Source organism: Biomphalaria glabrata, chromosome 11 (genome assembly GCF_947242115.1).
Source record: "Biomphalaria glabrata chromosome 11, xgBioGlab47.1, whole genome shotgun sequence".
NCBI lineage: Eukaryota > Metazoa > Mollusca > Gastropoda > Planorbidae > Biomphalaria > Biomphalaria glabrata.
The window spans coordinates 6,329,653-6,351,234 of NC_074721.1; the positions used below are offsets into that span (position 1 = coordinate 6,329,653).

The 21,582-nt window shown below is 36.4% G+C and overlaps 1 protein-coding gene across 1 annotated transcript; it reads right to left on the minus strand.

The window, feature by feature from the left end:
- Positions 1-638: 638 nt before the first annotated feature.
- LOC106052603 (collagen alpha-1(XII) chain-like) lies at positions 639-20,300 on the minus strand. The gene is made up of 14 exons (XM_056003909.1): positions 20,182-20,300; positions 18,097-18,169; positions 17,053-17,160; positions 15,658-15,681; positions 14,165-14,394; positions 11,665-11,827; positions 10,066-10,248; positions 7,281-7,310; positions 6,435-6,491; positions 6,238-6,294; positions 5,242-5,498; positions 4,346-4,511; positions 3,386-3,569; positions 639-767 (listed from the first exon to the last, which is right to left on the minus strand). Coding segments are annotated over exons 2-14 (1,521 nt in total). The 5' UTR covers positions 18,158-18,169; positions 20,182-20,300; the 3' UTR covers positions 639-766.
- Between the last annotated feature and the right edge of the window lie 1,282 nt (positions 20,301-21,582).

The window sequence follows — 21,582 nt, forward strand, 5'->3', positions numbered from 1 at the left end:
TTTAAAGACGATGCCTCCATTGTGAAGCTGACTAACAGAACAATTAATTGTACTCTTAATAACTAATGAAGGATAGATTTAAAAAAAATGAAACATTTTTACATGAATCCGATTCCTACCATTCCCCCCCCCCCTTAAAAAAAGCCTTTGTTACACCAATCTATCAATCTACTTAGAGTATGTACAATTCTAGTTCGACGATGCAGAAATGGTTAAATTAAAGACAGTGGTCTAGACTAGAATACTGGTTGTAGATTTATCATATAGAAGATTCTCAGAAGATGTTTAACGATATGTTTGATAGTCTATTTATATATTAAATTATTTACTGAAGACATCCGGGAATACCGTCTGACAAATGTGTTCTCAAGCTCAAGATTATCTAGACATCCAGACTAAATTTAATTTTATTACATTATACTTTGACAAACATATCAGTCAAACCAAAGTTTGTGCTGTGTTGCAAATTAGCTAGGGAGTCTTTTCTTAAAAAATATAGGTCAAATGTCATATTTCTAAAAAATATTTTTGAGCTGTTTTCAAGATCCTTGTCCACCCTTATTTTTGCTTTTTTTTGTTTGTTTGTTTCCATGCAAGCTGATAAGAAGAATGTTAAAAAACAAAAAAAACAAAAAACATTGAACAATTTTTTCATTATTGTTATTTTTGTATTTATTTAATTTAAAATGTGTTTTTCAATTGTGTTATTACTTTTTTTTAAAGCCGCTCTTTTAAACATTGGCATGACATCTGGAGAAAAAAATTCTCTGCAAAGAAAAAAAGAAACGAAACAGTAACATTATTTTCAAAATACTAAACTTCAAATATTGTTGTTTTTCCGTGTGTGTATAGATAAACTTTTTTTTTCAATAAATATCAAAGTTGTATTTTAAAGTTCTAAAAAAATATTTAAACTTTTAACATGCATACCAAAAATTATTTAAAATTTTAAAGCGTTAATTAAATATGTCAGCCATGTTTAGATGTTGATCAAGAGAAATAATAGCTATATATAAGTTACGAAATCCTGAGTGTCCACGGTTTCTCCTTCTTCTTCTTCTAGCCAGCTTTATTGCTGCAGAGCTGTGAGCTCTTTTGCAGACTGTGCCAAGGAAAAAAAGTGTGCTGTTTTCTTCAGTTGTTCAGCACTGCCGTACAGGGTGTTGGTTATGTTGGGCTGTAGTGGAAGTAGGGTCTGCCTAAGGTGGATTAGGGAGGGGCATTCAAATTTCAAAGAGGATATGGTTTACGGTTTCAAAGGGGTGGGCGCAGTGTCTGCAAAGGGGTAGTTGGGTGTCCACGGTTTATGCTCTGATATATATATATATTTACAGGGCCGGCCTTAACAAATGCGGGGGCCCTATGCGAAACAGATTTCGCGGGGCTCAGTCAGGGTAAGGATAAAGATAATAAGTGAGAATTACGATTTTGTATTAGAAAGTAAATCCGACGTTAAATTTTATTCATTCTTTACTAAGTAAAATATAACGATCAAGTTAACTTTACGAGCCTTGGGTGTAGCGAATTTATATATAAATATATAAATATATATAAATATATATAAATAAAATATACTATAGTATATCCTAAAAATTCTGTTTCCTACATAGATCACGCTCAAGTAATTAAATGACACCTCAATATGACAATTTTGTCTATTTTTCAGATGTTTACGATTTCAGGAGATTTCCATGAGCCTCTGGAAAATCAAGAAGCCGCGGGAACCCTGTAAAATAAATTTGAATACTTTATTTTAATAATATACACCTAGAATTAGTGCGTGGCCTATGAAAGTGTGAGGCCGCAGTGGCCTAAGACCGGCCCTGTATATATATATAGTAGTGACCTAGTCTAGTTAAGAGATTATGTTAGTTTTGTAAATAAATATATTGTGTATTGTTTTTAGCAACAGGAAAGGTCGTGGCGTAGTCAGACAGAATACGCGTACATGATAGGAGAAGAATAAGGCTTGTGCTTGTCTTGTAGAAAGAAGTCTATTGAATAGACTGATAATTAAAACGACGGATGGAGGGACAAGACGATCATCTCCAATCTGTAAATAAACATCAGTTGAAGTCTTCACAAGTTTTATCAAGTATGTTATAGTTAATTGTTATGTCCCATGGATGTGTTTGACAATAGATGAATATACTAGCTCAGTCTGGCTCTTAATGTTATCGTTGATACTATTTTAAGAAACGACCTTTCATGTGTATGTTTCTGTGGTGTTGTCTCTTATATTAGGAAATAGTCATTGTAATCACAACAAATTTCCATAAGGATCAATAAAGCAGTCTTAGTCTTAATCGTAATAATGCGAATTATGGTAGTCTACCCAATGGCCAGTACCAATGTTCACTGTTTTTAGGTTCCGTTTTATTACATCCAGTAACTTAGGTGGGGGCGACCAGTTTTTCTTGAGCCTGACTCAAACTTGCCCGTAAAGAAGGACTTCAGCGATGCGATTGTCCTGCATCCGGTGAATATGTCCGAGCCAGCGCAGGCGGCGTTGTCTGAGTACTGTAAAGATGCTGGGAAGACCCCCTTGCAAAAGAGGTGTTGACCAAGAAAGCTATGGACAGTGACAAAACATTAGCGTGGCCTGCTCCTCTACCATCAAAGCAAAAGCTACCTTGACCTGCAATATATGTGAACGGGAGTGCCTCTCCGAAATAGGGCTCCACAGTCACATGAAAAGTGTTTGAGATGAACTATAGTCGTTTTAGAATTTTCTTGGACGATATGAAGTAAAATTCCACTTTATTACCTCATTTTACAACTCTCTATTCACCTTGCAAATTCTACAGTGAGAAAAACAAAAACCTTGGAGGACGCAGTTCTTGAAAACGGCTCTAACGATTCACCTAAAAATTTGATTAGTTGATGTATATCTTTGGAAAAAGAATCATTAGCTAAATTCCAAAATAGCCTAAGGGATGAGGATTTAGTTCGAATCTCGATTTGGAATATGGCATTTAGTATTCGAGATTTGACTCTGGATGAGTTGTTTTGGTTTGGTCCTTACAGGCAGCTTGGAAAGTTATTCCAAATATCCCATACCCCCCCCCCCCCCGAACGTGTTACACAAACATAGAAATGGGAGAACTAGAGCGCAATGAGCATATTCTAGAAACATGAAAGATGCACACAAAAAAAAGCAATAAAGTGTTATGAGCGGAAATGTCTCCAGCGCTTCTGCAGAAAAAAACAACATCTACTTATGAGTGACTTCTAAGAAAACAAAAGATATAGGAAGAGAGACAACCTATTAATACAAGTCTAAAAAGGGAAACAAACACTAGTTGCGTCTGAGCTGTGGGTTTCGTTAAAAAGTTAGAACATGAAACTAGGAGACTTAAAAACCTAACCATGACACTCGTCTTACCAGTTCTTGCATGCCAGTTGGACCAGGTCATTCTTGATGTAGTCCAGAGTCTCGTAGCTACCAGTGGTAAAGACGTACTCTGGCTTGCTGGCCATGGCTTCCAGCTCAGCTGTATTGGTCACTCCAATGCCAACACTTATGATTAAGACACCTGTGTCCCTGAGGAGCTGGGACTCTGTGATAGCTGAAAATTGGATTTAATTGATGTTTCTTTTATCCCTGAGTGACATGCTCTTTTTTTTTTCTTATCAAATACTTTTATAAATATTAGAAACTATGACAATATAAGGTATCATATATATGTCAATATGTTTACATATGACTATAAAACACATGCACACTTACCTACACAAAGACATATATATATAGTCATATCTTATCTTATCTTATATAATACAGACGTTACTTCAAAAAAGAAGATGATTACGTCCTACGCGTCATGCATTTAGTCATGCATATTAACCAATGACTTAAATTCTGCCAAGTCACTGGTTTTCCTGGCTAGCTCAGGCAACCCATTCCATGCTCTAATAGCACTAGGGAAGAAGGAGTATTTGTACAAATTTGTCCTAGCATATGGGACGAGGAATGTGCCTTTATCTTTGTGTCTTTCAGAGTATTTTATTAAATTTTGTTTTTGTATTTGAAGATTATGGTTCAGTGTTTTATGTATGATTGCTACTTTACTTTTGAGCCTTCTGTCCTGAAGGCTTTCTAAATTTAGTGATTTTACTAAAATCTTACTAAAAGACTTAAAAAAACAAGCGCGGAAAATATTGCCATTACTTGGGACCAAGACACTAGATTTAAACAAAATACCTTAGTAACTAAAAACTAGTGATATATATATATATATATAATTAGCTAATACTGTAGTAACGGTACAAGTCACACGAATGCATCAATGGTATTAAAAGATGCCATCTTTTTTCCTTTAGCCCGTAATAAAAACACACTTACTTTTATCTGGGTAAGCGGACTGGCCATCCGTCAATACAATCACAACCTTTTTGCTGTCCTCTCTGCCACCCCATTGTGTGCCAAATAGATTCTTGGTTCGAATCTCTGAAAATGCTAAGTGTGTGTATGTCCCAGGATTGTAGGGATAAACGATAGACAACAAAGCCTAAGAAACAGAAGACAGAGAAATAGTTTTAATCTTTTATAAATACTGCTATATAAAATCCGTATCTCAAACCCCCCTTCCATTTGCGACGAATATTCCCCTAAGGGTTGTGAATCACTCGAAATCGCTTAAGATTAAGTCATTTATTAACATTCATGATTATATTGACACATGAAATGCGTAGGATGTAATTATCTTCTTTTTTAGTGTAACGCCGGTGATATAATTTAATATAGGAAATAGGCTCATCCGGACTTTAGGAATGGACTTGCCACATCTCATTTTGTTTCTATGAGTTTCCGTTAGATTTTGGGGACCTTAAATGGGTCAGAAAGAGATCGAAGAGATGTTCAGTGGGGGGGGGGGGTATCTAGGAGCTGGTTTTCCGTGCTGCCTTTAGGCGAGCAGTATACACAACTCTGCCTGAGTCGGGTGTCGAACCTCGAGCCCCCTTAGCCAAGCCAAGCACTTGGCCTCTCGACCACGCTTCCCACATCAAAGAATGGACAGGCCTGTCAGTGAATGAATTTCTATCCAAGGCAAATGATATAAAGAAATGAAGAAAGTCGGTTGACATATCTTGTATTGTTTCACCAAGGGTCCAACAGACTAAGGGTAAGGCGAAGGTGAAGATGTATTAAATATGCAGATTGCAACAGGCTGTGCGAATTTCAGGGCGACTCCTTTACCTTCAAGCTATGAGTTTCAAAACGTAGTTTTATACACTTACCTTGACGACGTCAGCTTTGTTGGTGTATGTATTAAAATTAAAGTTCCTGGTCACATTGCGATTGAAAATAAGCGCGGCAAAAAGAACATCATTAGGGCCCACAGTAAATGCATTTGCTACGTCAGCAGCGAATCGGGTCTGAATGTTCCAGTTTGCTTGGCCAATGCTGGTAGACGCGTCCTCGACGATCATGATGTCAGCTTTTGTTATATTTCTGCAAGGAATCACCTCTGGTGGTGGGGCCTTTGTCGTAGTAGCTGGAATATAAGTACATGATCATAATTATGGTATTATGATAATGATGTACATGTTTGATTAAACACAAAGATATACTGTTGCAGAGGTGAACGACTGTATAGAAAATACAATATCATACATATATGTACTCTAAGGGGTCAGGTAAGACAAATGACGTTTGGGCCACGAGGCCTTCATAAACAGCAAAAACAAACAAAAAAAAAAGACAAACAATTAACACAAAATAGGCTTAAGTGAACATATCAGAAAAGAAATGGGCCATGCTGGTGTAAAATCGCGAGAAATTAGAAGGGGTGGTAATGTCAGGCAAAGATGATTTGGAAAAATATGTAGTGTTAGTGTCTATCTCATTTGAAATAAAAGTGTGTTGGTTGTTGAGGTTAGTGTGTACCACTGATCTCCTCGTCACTGCTGTACAAAATTGTAATGACAAAAACACCCGTCAGATCGAAAAAAAAACGTATTTACATGTCAGACACCCCATTCAAATTTCCAGCGATTTTACACCAGCGTCTCATTTCTTTTCTACCTCGATCGGACAGATAAGTTCACACCAGCCTATTTTGTATTAATTGTTTGCCTTTTTTTGTTTGTTTTGTAGCTGATGAAGGCCTCGTGGCCCAGACGTCCCTTGTCGTATTCGGTCACGCAGGGTACATATATGCATGTTTATTGTAGGTTTTATTAAAATGCATTCTTCATTGAATAACAACAGAATAATCATTGAACGTATTTTACTTGTTCTTTTAGTTGTAGTAGAAGCTGTGGTGCCTTCGGTGGTCGGGGGCTTCGTCTCTGTAAAAATACACAAGCACAATATGAAAGAGAACCAAGTTTTCTTGATTGAAATAACAACACTTCTGTTAATCTGATCAATTATTGATTACTTGTATTAATTAATTAATTTTATTTAATTTATTAATTATATTAATTACTTGTTGTAGTAGTTGTTGTGGAAGTGGTGGTGCTTTCGGTGGTCGGGGGCTCCGTCTCTGTAAAAAAAACCACAAACACAATATGAACGAGAACTAAGTTACACTTAACTTTATATATTGTATACAGTGTGCTACGTAATAGCCTGACTACAATACAAAAAAAAAATCAGTATCCCCTACATGTGAGATTTGGAACACAGTTTAAATTTAATTTAATTTAATTCCACTAATTTTTAGCGGTCCCCGTAAAGGGAAAAGCCGCTATTAGGTTTGTGATAAACGTCCGTCTGTCACACTCAGATCTCAAAAACTAGAAGACAAATGAAAAATATTATTTCACCATGCGATGCGGCTTGCAAAGTTTAGGTGCAAAGGCTACTTTTCGTTTTCTAAAAACAAACCGTTTAGTTTATCAAATTAATTATGAAAGCGATTTTTTTCATAAAATACACCGATTCTAAAACAATACATAAATGTAAGGGAGATAATGTTTTAATATGTTAACAAACTAAACTAGGTCCATGAAAAAGTTTAAATAATCAGATTTTATTTTTTTTTTGTTTTGTTTAGTGCTCACATCAGGATAAACGCCACTTATTTTTGTGCGTTTTGTCTGTTGGTCGGCCTGTCCACCACGTTAAGATAAAAAAAAAAACAAAAAAAAAAACACTAAAAGCTATTGAAAATCTGATTTAACCTTTTCATGTTCATTCCGAAACATCGCAATCGTTTTAAATATCTGCAAAGACAAAGTACTATAGTATTGCAAAGAAAGTTAGCCTTTAATAACCTAAACTTTTTTTTTCATTCGCTAAATCTGAGTATCAGTAACTTTAGTATCATTACCTTCTGGTGTCTCTGGAACTCCGTTGCTGGCTGAAAAGCACATTAAAAAAAAACATAAAACTTAGAAATAATTAGTTTCAGCCTCTAAATATGTCAAACATTTGGAAATAACGTTTATCTGTAGTAATCTTACGTGTATTGGATTGACACGGAGATGTTCTCTTCAGAATTAAAATAATTTAGATTAAGCACGAGTTGATGTTGTTTTTTTTTTAATTCTTGAAATAACATTAAAGATACACAAACTACGCTGTCCCTCAAAATTTCTAGCCATAGTGTATAAAATGTCGCCAAGAGACTAGTCCTTTGGACCGAGACCAATCTTTAAAGACGACCTGAACACTGCCCTCGAAATCTTTAGCCGCAGTGTATAAAAAGTTGCTAAGAGACTAGTCCTTTGGACTGAGACCAATCTTTAAAGACAGCCTGAACACTGCCCTCGAAATCTTTAGCCGCAGTGTATAAAAAGTTGCTTAGAGACTAGTCCTTTGGACTGAGACCAATCTTTAAAGACAGCCTGAACACTGCCCTCGAAATCTTTAGCCGCAGTGTATAAAAGTTGCTAAGAGACTAGTCCTTTGGACCGAGACCAATCTTTAAAGACGACCTGAACACTGCCCTCGAAATCTTTAGCCGCAGTGTATAAAAAGTTGCTAAGAGACTAGTCCTTTGGACCGAGACCAATCTTTAAAGACGGCTTGAACACTGCCCTCGAAATCTTTAGCCGCATTGTATAAAAAGTTGCTAAGAGACTAGTCCTTTGGACCGAGACCAATCTTTAAAGACGGCTTGAACACTGCCCTCGAAATCTTTAGCCGCAGTGTATAAAAAGTTGCTAAGAGACTAGTCCAAAGGACCGAGACCAATCTTTAAAGACGGCTTGAACACTGCCCTCGAAATCTTTAGCCGCAGTGTATAAAATGTCGCCAAGAGACTAGTCCTTTGGACCGAGACCAATCTTTTTAGACGGCCTGAACAATGACCTATGACTTGGCCACGAGCTATTGTTCTAAACTGCCCACAGGTTGCAACGTAGCAGGTCAATGTCTGTGGTCTCAATTGGATTCAAGACTTTTTTTGCATTATTTCGGCCTGTGACATGTGCGTCGAAAGTTTTAATAGCCCCAAAGTGCTAATGAAATGTCGAGTACCACTTGAATAAACAGTCATTAGAAACACCAAATAATGTTGACACATGTTTCTATCAATCCATGTCATCCATGAAATTACAGTTGGGGGGGGGGGGCGGGGAAACGAAGAAATCTCTTCTTAAGAAAATCATGCTGGACAACTTGACAGAATGGACCGGTCTATCTCATAACATCCTGCTAAGAACATCTCCAGGCCAGGAAAAGTGGAGGGTGTTTGGTTATGCGAACTGTCATAGCACCTCTACGACGAATGAAGATGACAGATGAAAATGATGATAATACTGATGATCTAGGTCCAACACTATCACTACAATAGATCCACTACACACTACAGATAACATTATACTATTTGAAGTCGGATATTTTCACGATAAACTCAACACTGTCGAGAAAGCTAGAATTGAACTTCACTGTCTCCAGCTCAATAGAGAAATATTGAGCTCAAATTTTAACAATAACACTAGGCGTAGCAGTTGGTCTTTTTAAACCAGTCTTCTTTATCATCGCTAGTAAGCACTGGCGTAGCTATGGTAGGGGAAGGTGGGTCCAAATCGGAAAATCATTCCGGGCCCTCACTCAAGGGGTTGGGGGTCATATGGGTGTCCGAAATGTGTTGTTACATTCAATATTACGTCATTATCTCATGTCATAAATGTCAAATGTCAAAATGCAGCGGCCCCTAAAATAGTCAAGCCCCCTGCCCCCCCCCCCCCCCAAATCCTTATCTACGCTACTGCTAGTTAGTTTCCCATTTTGTTTTTAAATAAGTTGTGAGTTAAAGAGTGTAAACTTAACCGTAACTCCATATAGAAATTATTTTGTGTTAAAAACGGAAACGCTTTGAAAATATAAAAAAAAAAAAATAATTAAAACTTCGCTTATTATCACGTCCTTCAATTAGTACACCAAACAAAAAGCTGTTTCCCAGTATTTCCGACATGTATGATAATAATATAATAGAAAAATAATCTTTATTATCCATATGGAATAATAGAAAAATAATCTTTATTATCCATATAGAAATTATGTCATACAATTTTTGCATTACACCAAACAAAGCATTATAATTTTAGAAAACCAAAATATACATTCACACTTATATCGGTTTCCATAATTAATGGTTTGATTTCGTCGTATGATAATTATATAACAGGCATAGAATCTGTGTTATGCTTTTGTAAATATGGCTACTGTAGATAAAAAAAAAAAAAGTTTTATATAAGTATTCTTTTTATTTGTTTTGTAACAAGTCAACTAGTTGAGTTTTTAAAAACTGTTCCTTAAGTGTTCACAAAGTAAACATCTTGAACAAATGATTGGATGAAATAAGTTAGTGTAGTACCCCCCCCTTTCCATCCCTTGTCAGATGATGAACACGTCATCCCTTTCTGTGGCCCACGTCACGGCTAACGAGGAGGTCATTTTAATTAGCACAATGACCACCATCCTTTACTATTCCCCAGCTAATGTCCGATAGTCGGACGCAGGGGGTGGCCTAAAAATTCCGAGATTCGAACCAAGACCCATCAGTTCAAAGCTAAGCGCTCTACCGCTCAGCCATCACGCCCCCCTACAAGACAGTGTGTAGACAGCTATTCACGTGGCACTAAAAATAGATTGAAAGACGCACTGACCTTCACAAGTTTTATTAACAATAATGGCCAACTTGTCCGCCAAGTCGTCAAAGTTCTTTGCTCTAAAGACGTACTCAGGGCCACTGGATACACCTCTGAGTTCGGCATCATTCACATTGTTAGTAATACCTACTGAGAACATTTTGACGCCTTCGCTTTTCAGAAGATTGGCGGAGATCCGAGCTGTTAATAGACATATTTGTGTGCATAATCAACCTTGACCTTTGTCATCTTTCTTTTACAGTATTTATCTATCACCAGACGTATATATCTTTATCTAAGTCATCCTTATTTTACAGTATTTATCTATCACAAGACATATATATCTTTATCTAAGTCATCTTTATTTTGAAGTATTTATCTATCACAAGACATATATATCTTTATCTAAGTCATCTTTATTTTAAAGTATTTATCTATCACAAGACATATATATCTTTATCTAAGTCATCCTTATTTTGAAGTATTTATCTATCACAAGACATATATATATCTTTATCTAAGTCATCTTTCTTTTACAGTATTTATCTATCACCAGACATATATATCTTTATCTAAGTCATCTTTATTTTAAAGTATTTATCTATCACAAGAAATATATATCTTTATCTAAGTCATCCTTATTTTACAGTATTTATCTATCACAAGACATATATATATCTTTTTCTAAGTCATCTTTCTTTTACAGTATTTATCTATCACCAGACATATATATCTTTATCTAAGTCATCTTTATTTTAAAGTATTTATCTATCACAAGAAATATATATCTTTATCTAAGTCATCCTTATTTTACAGTATTTATCTATCACAAGACATATATATCTTTATCTAAGTCATCTTTATTTTGAAGTATTTATCTATCACAAGACATATATATCTTTATCTAAGTCATCTTTATTTTACAGTATTTATCTATCACAAGACATATATATCTTTATCTAAGTCATCTTTATTTTGAAGTATTTATCTATCACCAGACATATATATCTTTATCTAAGTCATCTTTATTTTGAAGTATTTATCTATCACAAGACATATATGTCTTTATCTAAGTCATCTTTATTTTGAAGTATTTATCTATCACAAGAAATATATATCTTTATCTAAGTCATCTTTATTTTAAAGTATTTATCTAGCATACGATTATCTCATAGAAAAATGAAGGCACTTAAGAAAGAACGAATCTAGATGGGAGTTTTGACATGTATAATTACTGTGAGAACTTGTATTACGATTTGAATTTACGATTTGTGATTAGTAAGTGTTGAGACGTTTCTTCAAGGATAAGGATTACAACGTCTGAGATCAGATATGTTCAAGGCAGCAGATGGCGTTAGGCCAAATCCAGAGACCGGAAATCAAAAGGACAGTTCAAAGTACATACTACACGCCCTCTAATTATATCAGTCACTTAGGAAGGGATATTGCAGACGGTAAAAAAAAAAAGGTTAATTCGTAAATATTTGACAAAATAATCATTAAAAGTATCTTACCTAGAAACTCTACCTACCTAATATCTATCTATCTATATATCTATCTATCTATCTATCTATCTATCTTCACAACTATTAAGTCTAATGTCCAAGAAATACTTACTTTGAAGTGGGTTGGTGGACTGGCCATCAGTGAAGAGAACTCCGATGTCAGGGGCATTTGCTCTACCTCCAGCGGCGCTTCCAAATAAGTTGTTATTCCGAATAAGACTCAGTGCTTTGTCTGTGTAAGTTGCACCTCCAAAATAAGGTGCTTTCAAGAAAGCCTTAACGTAAATATAAAAATTATTAATCAATGTGTTACTTTCTAGATAGGTAATGTGGTTATTACTGGAAAAGGTAATGGATAAAGGCACTCCACTATCTATAAAATGCTTCCAATTGCGTGCCTCTCAAAAAGCCTCTGATAATTAACTTTTGGCCTTTATGTGTGGTTCAGACACTGGATCCGGCGCATCTGTTTTAACTAACAGAAGGGGTAAAGGCAAGTAGCGGCTCTTAAGCCAGTGAGCTTCGGGTAGGAAGGGCTTGTTAACTAGGTTGGCTACCCACCTATTAAAAAAAAAGCTCTAAATTCAAATATTTGCAGCAAATACCGCATTACACACTGGCAGAGCCTGATACAACACTGATCCCAAATTGTATTCTTTGAATATATCAGCTGCGTGAAGAAAAGGGGGGGGGGGGATCGCTATGAGGTTGACATCGTTCCAACAACAGATAATGCCTAAGCATTCGACTCGTTTCTGTGAGATGATTCAAAGTTGATTCAAGACTAAAATAGGCCGTGATTATATATATATATATATATATATATATATATATATATATATATATATATAATCAAATAAATCCTTTGCCGAACTGGAAGTCGAACACGTAGTGAGGTTGTGACAGAGCGTTGCATGAGGTTTGGGGGACATGTTTTCCGACAAAATGAACTACGCACACCAAGAGTTGCGATGCCATGAAGGCCAAAACGAGAAAAGAGCAAATATAGACGTCCTTGTATAACCTGGAGTCACACCTTCATGGACGAGGCTTCAGACATTGCCAGCGAAAGATCTTTGTGGAGACAGCTTGCCGCCCAATGCGCCGAATGGCGTGGGAGGAACTGCAGCTGACAAGAAAAGTCAACGAAAGAACAGCTACTGACCAGAACAAGTGATGAAAGAACAGCTGCTGACCAGAACAAGTGATGAAAGAACAGCTACTGACCAGAACAAGTGATGAAAGAACAGCTGCTGACCAGAACAAGTGATGAAAGAACAGTTGCTGACCAGAACAAGTGATGAAAGAACAGTTGCTGACCAGAACAAGTGATGAAAGAACAGTTGCTGACCAGAACAAGTGATGAAAGAACAGCTGCTGACCAGAACAAGTGAGGAAAGAACAGCTGCTGACCAGAACAAGTGAGGAAAGAACAGCTGCTGACCAGAACAAGTGAGGAAAGAACAGCTGCTGACCAGAACAAGTGAGGAAAGAACAGCTGCTGACCAGAACAAGTGATGAAAGAACAGCTGCTGACCAGAACAAGTGAGGAAAAGAACAGCTGCTGACCAGAATAAGCGGAAGAAAGAACAGCTGATGACCAGAAAAGTGGAGGAAAGGACAGCTGCTGACCAGAATAAGTGGAGGAAAGAACAGCTGCTGACCAGAATAAGTGGAGGAAAGAACAGCTGCTGACCAGAATAAGCGGAAGAAAGAACAGCTGATGACCAGAAAAGTGGAGGAAAGAACAGCTGATGACCAGAATAAGCGGAAGAAAGAACAGCTGCTGACCAGAATAAGTGGAGGAAAGAACAGCTGCTGACCAGAAAAGTGGAGGAAAGAACAGCTGCTGACCAGTATAAGTAGAGGAAAGAACAGCTGCTGACTAGAAAAGTGGAGGAAAGAACAGCTGCTGACTAGAAAAAGTCAAGGAAAGAACAGCTGCTGACTAGAAAAAGTCAAGGAAAGAACAGCTGCTGACTAGAAAAAGTCAAGGAAAGAACAGCTGCTGACTAGAAAAAGTCAAGGAAAGAACAGCTGCTGACTAGAAAAAGTCAAGGAAAGAACAGCTGCTGACTAGAAAAAGTCGAGGAAAGAACAGCTGCTGACCAGAAAAGTCGAGGAAAGAACAGCTGCTGACTAGAAAAAGTCGAAGAAAGAACAGCTGCTGACTAGAAAAAGTCGAGGAAAGAACAGCTGCTGACTAGAAAAAGTCGAAGAAAGAACAGCTGCTGACTAGAAAAAGTTGAGGAAAGAACAGCTGCTGACCAGAAAAGTCAAGGAAAGAACAGCTGCTGACTAGAAAAAGTCAAGGAAAGAACAGCTGCTGACTAGAAAAGGTCGAGGAAAGAACAGCTGCTGACTAGAAAAAGTGGAGGAAAGAACAGCTGCTGACTAGAAAAAGTCAAGGAAAGAACAGCTGCTGACTAGAAAAAGTGGAGGAAAGAACAGCTGCTGACTAGAAAAAGTCAAGGAAAGAACAGCTGCTGACCAGAATAAGTGGGGGGATGCTATTACAATTAATTCACTCCCTACCTAAGAGGAAAGTGAAGGGACAGATGAGATGATATTAAACAACCTAATCTACTTCTACTATCCTAGAAGATCCTTACCTTCTGAACAGCTTCTATGGTGTTGTAGTCATTTAGTTTAAACCAAATACTGGCTCTGTCGCTAAACACCACGCAGCTAAAGCGGACTCTGTCGGGACCTAATTTGAAAGATGCAGCCATGTTAGCCAACAAAGACAAGACTTTGTCGAAATTGTTCCGACCGATGCTGGAGGAGGCATCCACGATAGTGAGTATGTCAGCGATGGCATCGCACCGGGTGGGTAAAGGAGCTGAAGAGTAAAATAATCAAAACATAAAACCGACAAATATATATATATATATACAAGCCATATGTTATCCGCGGCCCGCGGGTCTTAATTTGCGTATCACTGTCGATATAGTCACTGAGAGTGTTTCGTAAACAATGAAACGAAATAATAATTTTATAAGTATAGCAAATGGGTGAATTGAAAAATAGTATGAATGGAGCTATCAAAAAAGCTAATCGACCTAAATCAATTTTTTCAAATAAAAACATTTGTTTGTAGGCCTACATATATTTGATTAAAATATGAAATGAATAGACTTTATTTTGTATGTTCATGTGTTAAAGTATAAAGTAGATCTATCATCTTTGAATAAAATCTTGGGTTAGAGATAGCCTAGATCTAGACTAATCTAGAGTTAAATATTGGCTTGGATAGAGTTCTTTCTGCACGTGCGTTAAGGCTTCGCTCCGCGCATGCGTGACCTTTTTTGTTAGATGTACGGAATCATGAATGAAACAATTAAAATGTATGTCAATACGACTTAGCAGTATATTGGGAAATAATGATGAGCTGAGTCTGTGAATGACATAAAGCTATTGGCTACTTGTCTACCCAAATTGTGTGTGTGCGGGAATGGCACAAAGCTATTAAGCTATTGACTACCCAACCTGATTGTGTTTGAATGGCATTAAGCTATTGACTACCCAACCTGATTGTGTTTGAATGGCATTAAGCTATTGACTACCCAACCTGATTGTGTTTGAATGGCATTAAGCTATTGACTACCCAACCTGATTGTGTTTGAATGGCATTAAGCTATTGACTACCCAACCTGATTGTGTTTGAATGGCATTAAGCTATTGACTACCCAACCTGATTGTGTTTGAATGGCATTAAGCTATTGACTACCCAACCTGATTGTGGCTGAATGGCATTAAGCTATTGACTACCCAACTTAAATGTTCTGGAATAGCATAAAGCTACTGGCTACCCAACTTGTGTGTGAATGGAATAAAGCTACTGGCTACCGAGACAGACAGAAGGATAAAGTTAATATAAGCTTTGTAAAAATATGGACAATAGGCGCGCTAAGCATGATAAGCAGTATGAAGACGCCTTTAACAATAGTAATAATATTTTTATTTCTCTAAAATAAATTCTATGCGCTAACGTGGTGAGCTTCTTTTTTATTAAAATAATTAAATATTTAAAGACAAAACAAAAATTTAAGGGCCACGGCGCGCCCCAGAGGACATATTTATTAATGATTTGAAATGATCTTACCTGAGGATCCATGTTCGCCAGGCACTGAAATATAAACAGACTCTCGTAGATATACGCCATTATTAATGTTATAAGCTGTTTTCTAAGTTTATTTTAATAAATCAAGTTTATACTACATTAAGCATGAATTTGACTTAATATTAAATGCGTCGTTTAACATTTCAAAAGTTGTAGTTCCAATCAGCGTTTTATTTTTTTTCTTGAATACAATAATGAAAGTAGAGGAATGACGTCATAGAACTCGTGGTTTAAAACATATAGAGAGATCAGATCCACAAACTGAACCAACCCTACTCCTCAGGAAATATATAAATTTAATATTTCTATTTGTACCAAGCTTCACAAGGTTGTCTTTGCCGGATGTGGTATTAGATAAAAGGTTTTCTGAACCTTCACCTTCACCTATCCCTTAGTCTGTCGGACCGTCAAGGAAAGACACAAGATTTGTCCGTCGGTCTTATTTCGCGTTCATAAATAGTGGTGTGAAGCTGAACAAATGAATGACAGTGAGACGTAGCTTTTATAGTGTTTAATATTTTGTTTAAAATTGTTCAAGATCATTTTTAACATATGTTTGTAAATTGTTTGTTAAATGTTTGTAAAATGTTTGTAAATTGCGGTACATATTTAGGATCTTCCTTCAGAGTTGAAAATAATCTACTTTCTAGTACAAATCTCTCACAGGACGACGGGTGATGGCAGCGGGCTGGGTTTGAACCCGATATAACACACTTCTACATTAAAGTTGAAAGCTGTGTTTATTTTGAAATAAAAATTCTATTCAGCTCTGTTTATAAAAATATTTTTTTTTAAAGTCTATTTCGAGTTGTAGATTTAGAATATACCGGTTTAGTTGTACTAGCAGATTGGGGCTACAAACCAACGACCGAGTATTCAAGTTTCTGCAAAGTGTCATAACATCTTTATTATTTTTTAAAACATTGCGGCTAGAGAAGAAAAAATGTACATAAGATTAATTGTTGAGTTTAAATGTAAGATATATATATTGATAGATAGATAGACAGACAGACAGAAACATAGATAGATAGATAGATAGATAGATAGATAGATAGATAAATAGGTATTTAGCTAGATAGATAGATAGATAGATCGATAGACAGACAGACAGACAGACAGACAGACAGACAGACAGACAGACAGACAGATAGATAGATAGATAGATAGATAGATAGATAGATAGATAGATAGATAGATAGATAGATAGATAGATAGACAGACAGACAGACAGACAGACAGACAGACAGACAGATACATACATACATACATACATACATACATCATACATACATACATACATACATACATACATAAGTATTTTTTGAAAACGATAGCCCCATCTCTTTATAATTGTCTTCAAAACAAATCGCTACTCACTCTCTTTGCAAGGTATCAGTTTTCCCAGCCAAGCACACCAGATCTTGTGGAATATAGTGTTGGTCGTTTGGACCCCAGTGTTCAGAACTTTTTCCACCACATTTCCCACTACAGCGGCAAAGAAAAAAAAAAAAGGATATAACATTAGATTTTGAATGACAATGTAAGGGAAAGTGTATCGATAGATTTGATGATAATTGACTTGTTCACATCTGGAAACACTTTTAACACTTATGGATCATGCACATATTTTCAAGTTTACAATGAAATTTAGTTTCTCACTTTTCTACACAAGCGTCACATAACACTACTAATAAATAAATTAATATACATATATTAAAATTAAAACTGTATTCTTCACTAGTGGCCTCTGTCTCTATAAGATTGTGAAGGTTTGACATTGAGCGGTGAGTCTGAAAAAAGACTCCAAGCCTTTGAGAATAAATGCTACAGAAAAATTATGAATATATACAGAGAAAGAGAAATAGTGATAGATTGATAGATAGATAGATAGATAGATAGATAGATAGATAGATAGATAGATAGATAGATATATGATAGATATATGATAGATATAGATAAAAATAGATAGAGATAGATAGATAGATAGAAATAAATAGATAGGTCAATAGATAGATAGATAGATAGATAGATAGATAGATAGATAGATAGATAGATAGATAGATTGATAGACAGATTTATAGATAGGTAGATAGATAGATGGACAGATAGATAGATAGATAGAGATAAATATAGATAGATAGATAGATAGATAGATAGATAGAGATAAATATAGATAGATAGATAGATAGATAGATAGATAGATAGATAGATAGATAGATAGATAGATAGATAGATAGATAGATAGATAGATAGATAGATAGAATACAATATTATAAGAATGAATTCTAATAATACTATTGATTGTTTTGCTTGCTTACTGATTTTCCCACACAAGATCTAAAATAATTTCTTACAATGTTTAGTTAATGTAATTAACAATTCATATAGTTAAAAGATTAAAGTAAAGTCTGGTTGACATACATAAAAGTCCATTAGCTTGGGTTAGCAGGAACGCCAAGCACATAACATTGAAGATATTCATCTTATTGTAGACCTGTTCAAATAAATGATATTAACTATTACAGCTAGACGTACCCTGATATACCTATATGTATAACTTCAAATACAAAAACAAAATTAAAAAAAAGACTCTGAAAGACACAAAGATAAAGGCACATTCCTCGTCCCATATGCCAGGACAAATTTGTACAAATACTCCTTCTTCCCTAGTGCTATTAGAGCATGGAATGGGTTGCCTGAGCTAGCCAGGAAAACCAGTGACTTGGCAGAATTTAAGTCATTGGTTAATATGCATGACTAAATGCATGACGCGTAGGACGTAATCATCTTCTTTTTTTGAAGTAACGTCTGTATTATATAAGATAAGATAAGATATATAGTCCATCGTGGTTTGATGATGACCACTTTGTCATCCAGGGGGCTGAGGGCTTTGCACTTGGGTTTTATACCTCCTCATGTGGCTGGTGAGACCTATGTGAGCCCGAATGTTCGGCTGCACACTGGGCAGGTTTTTCCAGCTGAAGCTATTGTAAGAGGAACTATCCTCATCTTTTTCTATGCATTTCGACCGCTTGTGTAGGGTTCCCGCCAACTGCGGTAGGCTGGCTAGGGTAGTTTAGAGCAGGCATTTTTTGGGGCACATTTTGTAACCCTGTCCTCATGCTATGGAAGTGAGCAGTGCGCTCCTAAATAGGGCTGCTCAGCCGCTCGGAGGGCTCCCGGACTCCACTGCTGCTCTGTGTCAGTGGTGAACTACCATATGGCCTGAGCCGTCTGTATGCAGGCTTGCAGCTACGGCTTCCAGTGTGCCCACACCTACCGCTTCACTGCTTGTCTGTCACCCAGGGCTTTGGTATTTGGGGGGGGGGGGGTGACAAGTGACTTTGCGGTGGAATTTGGATTTAAGTGAGGAGGATTCGCGCAACACGTCGACCTTACTCTCTCGCCCTAAAGCCCATCCTTTTCCTGAAGGAAGATTTGGTCAAGAAGTCCGGGGACAGGTTTGGGTGCAATGGATGACCAGGGACTTTCTGTGTGTCTTGTCCTGCTTTTGAGTGCTCCACAGAACTGTGCTGGTATTTGCCTTTCTGTCCGAATTGTCTAGTTTTGTGACGTTACGCACAGGCCGCCAAGTCCAGACATGCTAGGTTTCACAAAACCTCAGTGTGCTGAGTGCTATGGACACACATATGCTATAACTAGTACTTTGTATGCACTACTATTTGCCATTTGTAATCTCTATTTACAAGTTGAGGGAATTAAGAAATGTATAGGTGGATACCTAGTTGCATAATATAAATGAGAATATCTAAATATTATCAGTGCTTTAAATTATAATGTCTAAATTCAGTTAAGAATAAGATGGACTGGCCAGTATGTCCTTTGATAACGTTTTTGTCTCATTTATAATTTATCATAAAATCCAAAGAATTTTGGATGGTCGTGTGGTCTGGCTATGGATTGTCGTCTCAATTATCGTGGTATCGAACTCTGGTCCAAGCCATTCCCATTGCTACGAGACGTTTAGGTGATGCTTTATTAAATCATCTCTTCCGAAGGAACATTCAAAACATGTAAGACAAACACAACGTAAAAATATGTCCATATGTCGTCCAAAAAATACGTTATATCAAGTTCTATGCTTTATTATTCTTATGATACCTAGAATTATTATTAGATACAGTAGACCAAGCCTTATAATAAGTTTTGAAAAGTAAAGTACCCATTTTAGATCTTCGAATCTATGGGGCAGATGATGTAAAGCGAGGTTGTCATATCGCCAGCACAACGACCAACCACCTTTTCTTTTCCCAACTAATGCCAGGCACCGATTAGAGTTGTATGGAGTCAGGAGAGACCCTAAAATAACTAAATGAAACATCCCAGTCTTCACCGAGACTCGAACCCAAGACCCTTATTTCGGAAGCCAAGCGCTTCACTCAGCCACCGAGAAGAGATACAAAATAAAATTATTTAAAATGGTCTTTGCAAATTAAAACTTTATCTCAACCGAGTTACATGTATTTCTACGAATAATGTACTCACCAAAATGAAAACTATCTAGAGAGTATAGTTCTACGTCAAGACTTCCAGGTGCTAAGTTTGAACTTTGGAAGTGAAGACCTACAAAGCTTAGACCTGAAAAGGTTTGAATCAGAAGTGGCAAGAGTATGTCCTTATATACAATTCTCACCCACAAAAAGTCAACGATCTGGCGCAATGATGAGTCTTTAAACATTTTCGTCTGTATAATTAAAACTCTTTTTTTCTTATACTATCTCTATAAAAAATATTGAAACATGTCAACAACAATGCAACATCTGTGGCATTAGAATACAACAAAATTGTTGTCCATTTAGAGATTATAATGAAGGTATTTGATATTTATCTAAACTTAATTCAATAGTAAAATTAACGGATTTTTTTCATTTTTTTTTCAATTTAAACATGTAAATGATTTCTTCAAAATATAGAGAAATCTAAGCAAATATTATTCTAGAAATTTTGGCCACTATCTCGCTTACATTGCATTTTTTAAATATATTTTTTGTTTGTAACTCAATCTGCTGCATTAAATACACAATGAGAAATGAGAATTAAATAATTCATCAACATGTCAATGTCAACGTCGACGTGCTGACCGAAATTTCAAGATCATTTTGGGGGGGGGGGGGGGGGGCGTAGACATTGATGCCCAGCAGGGCCGGTCCTACAGGTTGCAGGGCCCTATGCGAAACGAATTGCGCGGGGCCTAATTTGCGTTGCAATAAGGATAAGTGAAAATTAAGATTTTGTATTAGAAAATAAATTCGTCTTTGCATTTTATATATAGTTTACTAAGTAAAAAATCACTGTTAAATTAACTTTACAGTAGATAGTAGTTTTTCAAGAAAACGCCGATAAAGATTCAGATTTGCCTTTTAGATTTACTATAGACTAGCAAAATATCGTATTTTTTTTTTCGAAGAGGTCGAGATAGATTTAAATCTATATTTGTATGCCAGTGACTACTAAAGTAAATTAAGTATTTGAACTTCTTGCTTTGGTTAAAATTCGGCTTATTATTACATTTGTATTCAATGAAAGCTGACAAAGCTGTTTCGTTTTGTTGTTTTTTTATCGCGAGTAGGATTGACGTTTTCCATATTGAATGACACCCAGAATTGACAATTTTGTCTGTTTTAAGGAGATTTGCATCAGTTTTCAGAAGATTTGAATAATTTCAGGAGATTTTCATGACTTTTTCTTATATTTTATAATTTCAGGAGAATTCCAGGAACCCTTTAATAAGTTAAAATGGTTTAATTTAATAATTTACACCTAGAGTTCGCATCGCGCGGGGCCTATGAAAGTGCAGGGCCCACTGCGGCCGCATAGGCTGCTGTGGCCTAAGACGGCCCTGATGCCCAGAGCAGATGAGTAAAGGATGCATGGTTTGTTGACATC